We start from the raw sequence: 10,689 nt of genomic DNA, 5'->3' as shown, positions 1-10,689 counted from the left end.
ATTTTCCCTTCTAGTGCTTTCTGTAGGGCTGGGTTTGTGGACAGGTAATGATTAAATCTGGTTTTATCCTGGAATATTTTGTTTACTCCGCCTATGGTGATTGAGAGTTTTGCTGGGTATAATAGTCTGGGTTGGCATCCGTGGTCTCTTAGTGTCTGCATGAGATTTGTCCATGATCTTCTAGCTTTCATAGTCTCTATTGAGTAGTCTGGTGTTATTCTGATGGGTTTACCTTTATATGTTACTTGGTCTTTTTCCTTTGCAGCTCTTAATATTTTTTCTTTGTTCTGTGTGTTTAGTGTTTTGATTATTATGTGGCGAGGGGACTTTTTTTTTTTTTTTTTTTTTTTTGGATCCAGCCTATTCAGTGTTCTGTAAGCTTCTTGTATCTTCATAGGTATTTCTTTCTTTAGGTTAAGAAAGTTTTCTTCTATGATTTTGTTGAATATATTTTCTGTGCCTTTGAGTTGGTATTCTTCTCCTTCTTCTATCCCTATTATTCTTAGGTTTGGTCTTTTCATGGTGTCCCAAATTTCCTGGATGTTTTGTGTTACGACTTTTTTGTCTTTAGTTTTTTCTTTGACTGACGAATCTATTTTCTCTATTGTGTCTTCAGTGTCTGTTCCTTCTCTTGCAATCGATTGGTTATGCCTGTTTCTGTAGTTCCTGTTTGTTTAGTCAGGATTTCTATTTCCAGCACTCCCTCAGCATGTGTTTTCTTTATTGTCTCAAATTTATTTTTCAGTTCTTGGAATGTTTCTTTCATCTGTTTAATTGCTTTTTCTTGGCTTTCTTTGATTTCTCCCCATTTTTTTGTTCGTTTTTTTCTTCCATTTCTTTACGGGAGGTTTTTTTTTTGTTTTTTGTTTTTCGAGACAGGGTTTCTCTGTGTAGCTTTGTACCTTTCCTGGAACTCACTTGGTAGCCCAGGCTGGCCTTGAACTCACAGAGATCTGCCTGGCTCTGGCTCCCGAGTGCTGGGATTAAAGGCGTGCGCCACCTTTGCCCGGCAGGAGTTTTTTTTATTTCCTCTTTAATGGAGTTTTTCATTTCCTCTTTAAGGGAAGTTTTTATTTCCTCTTTAAGGGAGTTTTTCATTTCCTCTTTAAGGAAAGTTTTTATTTCCTCTTTGAGGGAATGTTTTATTTCTTCTTTAAGGGCCTCTATCATCTTCTTAATGTCATTTTTAGGCTTGATTTCTTCTGTTTCTTCTGTCTTGGTATGTTCAGGTCTTGCAGGTGTAGAATCACTATATTCTGATGTTGCCATATAGGTCTTTATGTTGTTGCCTGTATTTTTGCACTGGCGTCTACTCATCTCTTCCTCTGTGCGGTGCAGGTGGTGTCTGTGTCTGAGAGTGCCTCTCTTGTTCTAATTTTTAGTCTTGGTTTAGTAGGAGTTCTTGGTTAAATTGGTGCTATTGGGCTATTTCTTCAGGGGCAGCTGATCTCAGTCGGAGAAGTATATACTTATGATTCTGGTGATCTGGTTTGGTGGCTGGGCAGTGCCTTCTTCTGTGTTCCCAGGTCACGTTTTGTTCATCCGTCAACTCCTCAGCTGAGCTTGTTTCTTCAGACTTCAAACTGTAGGCATCTGAATCCTCTCCCAGATGAGTTTCAGCTGAGCGGGGTAGGCTCACCAACACCTCCAAGTTGTTGGGTTTCGCAGGATCAGCAGCTGGGCCCTGGGTTGTCCTCAGACGGAGTGTTCAGATTCGTTCTGGTTTCCTCCCATGGAGATAGCTTCTTCCCCGGGTGTTGGGGTTAGAGGCGTCCCTGTTCCAAGCTGCGTCTGCTTGTCTCTGTAGCCGGGTCTGTCTACCTCTGCAGTCCGCCGCTGCCAGGCCTGTATGTCCCTGTCAGCTGCCGCCGGGTCTGTCTGCCTCTGCGGGCCACTGCCGGGCCTGTATGTCTCTGCCAGCTGCCGCCGTGGGCCTACCTACCTCTGCTTGTCACTGCCATCGGGCCCGTCTACCTCTGCGGGCCACCGCCACAGGCCTCCCTGCATCTGCTTGTCTCCGCTGCCGGGCCTGTTTACCTCTGTGGGCCACCGCCGGGCCTGTATGTTCCTGTCGGCCGCTGCAGGGCCCGTCTACCTCTGCCGGCCGCCGTCACGGGCCTACCTGCGTCTGCTTGTCTCCGCCGCCGGGCCTGTCTACCGGAAATTTTACTTTTTCCAATAATCTGCGTTACTGTAGTTTTCAAGGTCAATGCTTGAGCACTAGTAGCCCCAACAAAGCAGGCTTGGCCACACTCATCCTCCATACACCAACTAAAGACATAAGAAAGAGGGAGATTTAATGTAACTTGGTTACACTGGGAAGAGAAACAAATAGAGGTTCACTGACCCTCAAGTCCATCTTCAGGGTCCTGATGTCAAGTTTAGGTTTAATTAGAGGGCAATAGGTGTGCATGATCAAGCAGTCCTGGTCAAGGTGTGGTGGTGCCCATCAGTGACACATCCTTGTTTGGCCCAGAAGGTGTTTCAATAGCTCTGGCTGTGAGACGCTCCAGGGGCCTGAGATCCACCTCCCACCGGACCGTGGTGCTTTGGAACACAGTCCAGGTGTGTTCAGAGAGGGTGTGCCCATGACAAGCTGCGGAGGGAGGGAGGAGAGGCTGGTTACCCCCAGCCTGCATCTCCCAGGTCCTCTTCTCCCCTATGCTCTACATCCGTCCCCAACTCCACCAATATCTTCAGCCTCAGGGGAGGCTCTGGGGGCTCTGGATGAAGCAAACCCATTTTCACTGGGCAGGACATGTCACTCAAAGGCCAAGGTCAGTGCAGAGAGGGAGAAGATGGGATCAGACCCCACATGAGTGAATTTGGGGGAGGCAGTTGCCTTCTTTGGCCTCAGGAGATCTGGGTGGCTGATCTTCAAGGTCCAAGCTCCTCCTCCCAAGGCAACCACTGTCCTGGCCTCCCCCTGCTTCCGGTGGGACTTCCTCCAGACCTTGCATCTCTTAGTTCCTCAGAGAAGAGCCCAGAGAGTCAGACTTCTGGTGGCCCTGCAGCTTCAGCTCGACATGCTGCTGCTGTTGTTGCTGCTGCTCTGGGGAATGAAAGGGGTAGAGGGTGGGCCTGAGGCCATGAAGGGTTACACCCTGAGTGTGGAAAGGGAGGTGGTGGTGCAAGAGGGCCTGTGTATTTTTGTACCTTGTACGTTCTCCTATGCCAAGGAGAAATGGACCTACAAAGACCCGATTCATGGATACTGGTTCCATAGTGGAGCCAAAACAAGGAGTGATTCCCCAGTGGCCACAAATAACCCACAGAGGCGAGCACTGAAGGAGACCCAGGGCCGATTCTTCCTGCTGGGAGACCCACAGAAGAACAACTGCTCCCTGGACATCAGAAAGATCAGGAAGGAGGATACAGGCTCATACTTCTTTCGCCTGGAAAGAGGAGAAGCGACGTATAATTATCTTTGGAACACGATGACGCTGCATGTGACAGGTCAGACATGGCTTGCAGAGAAGCCACCAGGGAAAGTTATGGGTGCCACAGGGCAGGCTTGGGATAGGACTCCATCCTGGGAGCAGCTGGGTCTGAGTATCAGGGCTCAGGGGAGGAGCTGGATCAGAGCCAGGGCTTCCCCTGCAGCTGCACCTCACCCCTCCTGATCCTCCATTTTCCCCCTCTCCTCACCAGCCCTCACTAACACCCCTCACATCCTTATCCCGGATACCCTGGAGCATGGCCATCCCAGCAACCTGACCTGCTCTGCGCCTTGGGCCTGTGAGCCCCCCAACTTCTCCTGGACTGGTACCTCTGTGTCACTCTTGAGCACCAATGCCATTGGTTCCTCAGTGCTGACCATCATCGCCCAGCCCTGGGACCATGGCACCAACCTCACTTGTCAGGTGACCCTGCCTGGAACTGGTGTGACCACAAGGATGACCATCCGTCTCAATGTATCATGTGAGGCTGGGCTGGGTCACCGTGTCTTCAATGGATAAAAGTCCAAGGGGACAGTGGGGATGAGACTAAGGTCTGTACACTGGTCATTGAATATGGATGTGGGCAGATCAGGAATTGATGGAAACAGATAGAACCCCATCATCCTCACCTAGGCATCTACTGGGGCCAGAAGAAGGGTGTTCACCTAGCCTTTCCACTAATGCATCGACTGTGTCATCCTTTCTCAGATGCTCCAAAGAATCTAACCATGACTGTCTACAAAGGAGTTGGTCCAGGTAAGAGAAGGCATTCTGGATGGGGGATGCAGAGTCTGTTCATCAAAGGGCAAATCCTGTCCTTCTCCATACTAGATTCACTCTACGTACATTGACCCCTTTACAAGAGACAGTATCTTCTCCGCATTGAATCTTTATTGTCCACTTGAGCATCTATCCCCAAATAACCCTTACTTCCTAGGAGAGCTGTACATTCACCTTGATCACAACAGCGCAGGGAAGCATTAACGTAGCCAAACAGACATAATTGGTCTGTCTCATCCATCTTTTCGATCAGCCTACAGCTTCAGCTCTTTCTTCCCCTACAGCTTTGATTTGAGTGACTGAGGAGACACTTCCACATGGGTAAATATTCAGAACCTATGGTGGTCTGTCCCAAGCATCTCAGTCCCCTCTCAAGGTGTAATCAGTGTCTACACAGGCTGAGTTGAACTTGAAAGTCTGAGAGGGAACTAAATGTTAAGAGCTTAGATGGTCTTTGTTTTCCAAGACTTTGGTCCATCATATATGGATGAACTCTGTCTCCAAGGGCTTCCTGTATTAATAGGCAGCCATGGTACTAATTTCATTATATCAAAAAAATACACAGTAAATCTATGTTCACAAATGTGAGTTGATCAGTGGAATAAATTCAAATTTTGAGAGGAGTGGTAGGATATTTTCCATCATTATATTTGCAGCACTGTGGGATGAGAACATGTGTTTTCCTGAGCCTCACCTCCCATGCATGCGGTGTGACCTTTTAAACTTTATCAGTAGAGAGTGACAATGGAAATGTCTATGTGGTTTTTAAAAATATATTTGCTCTTTCACAATTTTATCAAGCCCCCTCCTGCCTTCATGTCTTTTGCTTGTGGCCCACTGCATTTAATTAGGCTTACCACCATGAGCGTGGGGTGGAGTTGTTTATTTAAACAAGGGCAACTTACCAGTGGCCGAACTACTGAGGACTGTGATTTCTTCCCCACTCTTCCCCTACTCCCTGTCTGCAACATTAACTTTTCAGGGGTAGTAGACCTTCTGAACCCCTACCCCATCCATAACTGGAAGGTTGATGGGCCCAGTCTAGTGCAGGTCTTGTTCAGGTAGCCACAGGTCACGGATAAAGCAACCATGTTATGCCCAGGAGACATTGATTCACAGCATCCTCTCCATCCTCCCAGTCTCACATTCTTTCCTCCTCTTCTTCTGCCATGTTCCCAGAGCCTCCATATTATTTGAAAATTTGTGTTTGTCATACCTTAATGACATAGTTGAGACCAGGTGCAGGTATGTAGCCCAGGCTGGCACTGCCTGTGATTCTCTGAGTGATGAAATCCAGGTCTGTCCACACCACCAGACCCATCTCAGTCACCATTCTTTCATTCCTGGAACTGCTAGGAATATTCTTTATGTGGATTTCCAGAGTCATTCACTTTTTGTTGTTTTGTCTTGAACAGTCTTTCCAAGGTAGAGAAATTACCAATTCCTTGTGAAATTAGTTATAAATGTACATTTATAATTGCCTATCCTAATTGCCCTTTCTTGGAGTTCAGTAGTTTGTAAAAAGCAGAAGGAATTTTCTATAGTCACATTGACCTACTCATATGCATGTTATAATTTTCACATGTGAGTTTCTTAAAACACACACACTTCATCTTTTTTTTTTTTTTTTTTTTGGTTTTTTCGAGACAGGGTTTCTCTGTGTAGCTTTGCGCCTTTCCTGGAGCTCACTTGGTAGCCCAGGCTGGCCTCGAACTCACAGAGATCCGCCTGGCTCTGCCTCCCGAGTGCTGGGATTAAAGGCGTGCGCCACCAACGCCCGGCTTTTTTCTTTCTTTTTTTTTTTTTTTTCACCCTTCATCTTTGACCTCCTGAAGATGGACCAGAAGTGTCTGCCACTCTGACCTTGTCTTTTTCTCCATTCAACCTAAGGGTCCTTCCTGTGTGGTTCTGATGTGCTCTGCCCTGGTGCAGCTTTGCATTTCCTGTCCCTTCTGGAATCCTCTTCTACCTTCATCATGCTCTGGTTTCAAACTCGACCCTTACTCATGGCTTTGGGAAGAGGTAGACAGATATCCTTCCTCCAGTAAGCACTCCTGGACCACAAGATGTACACTGCCTATGAGCTGATATTTCTTCCAAACCAGAACATATAGACGCTCATGACTCATGGAACTACTGGAATTTATAAGATCTGGGAAACTGAAAAAGTTTAAGAGAGTCACAAGGCTCCTTCCACAACTTATACAAACAGTAAAAAAATTCTCTCTCTCTCTCTCTCTCTCTCTCTCTCTCTCTCTCACACACACACACACACACACACACACACACACACACACACACACACAGAGTAGAGGTGGGACTCATCAGAGGAGTTGCCTTCATCTGTATCTGTGTGGCTAAATCCACACTGAATCTTTACTCATCTCCTTCTGTGATCTCCCTTCTCTTGAGTTCTTTGTTGCTAATGACTCCACGACTCTTCCTCTCCAGCAACTGCAGCCCTGAGAAATGGCTCAACACTGACTTTACTGGAAGGAGAATCCCTTCATATGGTCTGTACTGTTGACAGTAACCCTCCTGCCAGGCTGAGCTGGGCCCATGAGAACCTCATTCTGAGTTCCATACAGTCCTCAACTCCTGGGTTGTTAGAGCTACCTCGAATGCACCTAAGATATGAAGGAAAATTCACCTGCTCTGCACAGAATGTTCTTGGATCTCAGCACATGTCTCTGAGCCTGTTCTTAAAGCGTGAGTGTCAAGGATCCAGGGTTCCTGGTCACTGAACAGCAAGGGAAGAGTGTGGACCCTTCTCTGCCTCACATCAATGCACATCCACATATTTGGTCCAGAGCTCTGGATAGTCATGATGTAGGGTGGGGTACTCCTGGGATTATATGGTCTTACGTTCAGAGATAAGGGGGCATTTAAAGGACCAGATCCTACTGAGTAAGAAAGGTCTTTGGGCAGTGGTTATTGCATGATGCTAGCACTGACCACATTTCTGCAGGGAAATCAGGACTGATGGCCGAGGTGGTTCTGGTGGCTGTGGTAGAGGCAGCTGTTAAAGTCCTGCTTCTTGGACTGTGCCTCATTATTCTCAGGTGAGTGCTGCCCCTGAGAGAGGGAAAATGTGTGGGAAAGGCAGCTGCCTGATGCTAAATACCAGAGTCCCAGTACTGGGGTACTAAGATAGGGTCTGGGGTGTGGGGACAGGTAAGGGCGTTGTAGGCAGTGAGAACTCTCCATAAGTCAGATGCTGACCCCAGCTGTCGCTCATGTAGGAAGAAGTTGGTTTCAGTAAGGATATCTTGGGGATAGTGCATGTCTCTTCTTCAGTTCCCCATCCAGCCTTTGACAAGGACACTTGGGAGGTGGCTGCCAGAGTGTCCTCTGAGATGTTCCTGGTCTCTTCACTCAGAGTGAGGTCACGTAGGAAGAGGACAGTGAGGGCAGCAGTGCACAGGGACTATTCAGACACGGCCACCAGTTAGTTCTCAGGTGAGTGAAGCAGAGCCCTGCATCTGTCTCACTTCCTTTTGGACCCTCTTTGTAAAAACCATAGAATGACCTGCCTGGCTCAGCATGGCCACAGGTCAGCTGCCCAACCCCATTCTAAATCCTTGTCCCTGCCAAGCACCATGATGCTCTGGGTCTTATCTCCACCATGAGCTCTCTCCACAAACCACTGCTCTCTCTCTCTCTCTCTCTCTCTCTCTCTCTCTCTCTCTCTCTCTCTCTCTCTCTCTCTCCCCTCCTCCTGGACCATCCTTACCCTTTCCCCGTTCTCTATCTGAATTCTGATCATCTCTGGTCCTCAAATGTTCCTAGTCACAGAATTCCCTCCACCCACTATTTTTATGTTCTTGACACTGGCCTTCAGAATGATCTTCCAGATGGAGGCATCACTCACTTCCTCCACTGCCTGAACAATCCTGAACCGTCACATAGATGGAGATGGGCAGTCATCACAGCCTGCAATGAGAGCCTTGCATGGTCTATGTGCTGCTGGACTCTGCTCCCAATGTTCTCTGTTCATTGCATCATGAATTGCTTACTCGGCCTTCCCAGTCCCCTATATGGAAAATTGTATATTTGTGAGTCTCCATGCCTCAGAGCCCTTCCCCAACCTCTCCCCCTGTCCCTTACCTGAGCACCTCATCCTCTAGCTGTATATTACTCTGGGTAGGCATGTGCTTGTCATGCACCTCTGATCACATGCAGAAGTGACAATATTACTACATATGGACCATTTTCATGGGTGCTAGGCATACCTCAGGACACAGAACTGCTTCCATTTCTGTTACCAAAGATTGACTGATGTAAAGATGAGAACAGGAATAAAAATATGCAATGAATGAGGACATGTCAACTGGAGATGTGAGTGTGAAGACAATTGATGCAGGAGAGGAGTTGGTGACACTTGAGTGATGCTTGGAAAGCTCTCAAGTGAGAAGAAGCAGCCTCTTTGAGTCTGTTGGAGGAAGAGGCCTCCAGGAGATGGACTGGAGAACAGTGTGCCCAATGGCTTAGAGGCAGAAGCTGGCCTACAGTGTGGTACTCACAGAAAAAGACTGAGATTTAGAGCAGAGGGAGGCAGAGGGAGGGCAATGGAAGATGTTAATCTATAGGGCATGGTGAGAAACAAGAGTCTTTGAGAGAAGCAGAGCTGTGACTGGATTTTCATGTTAATGGAATCCCAAGGCTTGTCTGCTAATATGTCCTGGAACAGCTGAAAGGAGAGTGTGCTTGTCACTGTCACCCAATGTCTGAGGAAAACAATTCAGAAGGAAGAAAGGTTTCTCTGGACTCATGATTTCATAGGTTTCATGGTCATGGGCCCTTGCCATGGGGCTGTGGTGACAGGAACGTGTGGTAGAGGCCTGTTCACCCCATGAAAGCTAGGAGAGGCAAAAGAGACAGAGAGGAATCAGCCAGGGTCCCAAGATTCATTTGAGGTGCACACGTCCAGTGACCTCACTCTTCCCTATACCCGCTCACTATACAATCCCACAAAGCAGATGCGTTAAAGAATGTCACTGTAGAAATTCAGGAACCAAACACAAGCACACCCTCTGGGCAGTGAAAGCTCATTATGTTAGGTTCGTTTTGGATTTTATATTTTCTTTCATTTAATTTTCACATATTATCATTTGTAGTTGTTTCTTTGATGCAGAATAGCTGCTTTTTTAATAAACTGGAAATCTGTGCACTGTTTAAGAATCATTCATATCCTGTGGCTACAGATACATAGTCTTAGATATTCCTCCCGTGGGTCCTTTGAACCCTTTTGCAATCCCTTTCAGAACAGCAGGCTACGGTAGCAACGTTTGTGTATCACATGAGGAGCCCACTAGTGTGTCAGAGAGGAAGGGCAGGGAAAGATGGTGAGAGAGGCCGAGACTGAAGTATACAGAAATGACCCGGGGGGTGGGGTGGACACACGGCAGCTCAGCAGGCTGTACCGAGACCATGGGAACCCAAGCCCACTCCCTGTAACCTGAAATGTTACTTTTCCCTTAAATTAAAATTAAAAAAAAAAAAAGTCTTATCAGAATTGGATGTGACTAAGCAAAGAACCTTGTGCAATGGGAGATCTGCACTATCCTGTTGGTCTAATCCTAGGTGTCCTTCTAAGGAGGAGCAGAGGGAAATGGATGCACAGTAAAGGTGAGGCCTCATGACCACAGAGGCAAAGATCGGAGTGGAGGAATAGGCTAGGATGGCCGAAACCTTCACCAACTGGGTAAAAGAGGCTGACCCACTCTGTGGAGAGACAACCTCGTGATACACGACAAGCATCCAGGGAGCCCGACTTCAGATTCCCACACCCCCGATCCACGAGAGAGATGTCTGTGTTTCTGTGGCTGTTGTATGTGATCGTGTCTAATGCCATCGGAGGTCTTGGGGACAGATCTGTCAAGTTCTCCGGAACCACAGAAGAAGGAGGAAGCAGAGCTTCTCCCCACAGCCGCTTCTCTCCATGCTGCAGACTCTTCGGTCCCCTTGTACTTCCTCATCCATCTCCTAAACTTCCTCCTTACAGCACCCCTCCTTCAAATACCACGTACTAAAGTGGCTCAACGTGGATGGAAACCTAAATGCAGGCCCCAAAAACGTGCTGATGGGATCACTGCCTCATGTGACACTGGTCTATAAAATAATACTTTTAGAGGTATTATAAAAATCACAGGAGTCGGGCGGTGATGGCACGTGCCTTTAATCCCAGCACTCGGGAGGCAGAGGCAGGCAGATCTCTGTGAGTTCGAGGCCAGCCTGGGCTACAGAGTGAGTTCCAGGAAAGGCACAAAGCTACACAGAGAAACCCTGTCTCAGACAAAAAAATCACAGGAAACAAAATATAAATAGATAAACAGGATTGCATTTTAAAAATTAAACTTCTGTAGCCTTGGTGACAAAGGTTCATAATCCCAGCAACTTCACCAACTCAGGGAGAGGAATTACACAGTTCAGGCCAGCCTGGATGGTGGAGTAACCCCAAGGCCAACCT

At 47.4% G+C, this 10,689-nt stretch overlaps 1 protein-coding gene across 2 annotated transcripts; it reads left to right on the top strand.

The window, feature by feature from the left end:
* Positions 1 to 2,978: 2,978 nt before the first annotated feature.
* Positions 2,979 to 9,393, top strand: LOC114683947 (sialic acid-binding Ig-like lectin 12). Of its 2 annotated transcripts, XM_037200028.1 has the most exons (7): positions 2,979 to 3,456; positions 3,652 to 3,921; positions 4,149 to 4,196; positions 6,672 to 6,929; positions 7,189 to 7,282; positions 7,600 to 7,679; positions 8,062 to 9,393. In XM_037200028.1, the coding sequence occupies exons 1-6, from the start codon at positions 3,027 to 3,029 to the stop codon at positions 7,670 to 7,672; spliced, it is 1,173 nt and encodes a 390-aa protein (XP_037055923.1). In that variant the 5' UTR covers positions 2,979 to 3,026; the 3' UTR covers positions 7,673 to 7,679; positions 8,062 to 9,393. The 2 variants fall into 2 exon arrangements, with proteins under 2 accessions (XP_037055923.1, XP_028714158.1); XM_028858325.2 differs by having other exon boundaries at positions 7,600 to 9,393.
* Positions 9,394 to 10,689: the final 1,296 nt, after the last annotated feature.

This window comes from Peromyscus leucopus, chromosome 1 (genome assembly GCF_004664715.2).
Source record: "Peromyscus leucopus breed LL Stock chromosome 1, UCI_PerLeu_2.1, whole genome shotgun sequence".
Taxonomy (NCBI): Eukaryota; Metazoa; Chordata; class Mammalia; order Rodentia; family Cricetidae; genus Peromyscus; species Peromyscus leucopus.
Note: the sequence above shows the minus strand (reverse complement) of the source record. Positions and strands in the feature narration are given on the sequence as shown.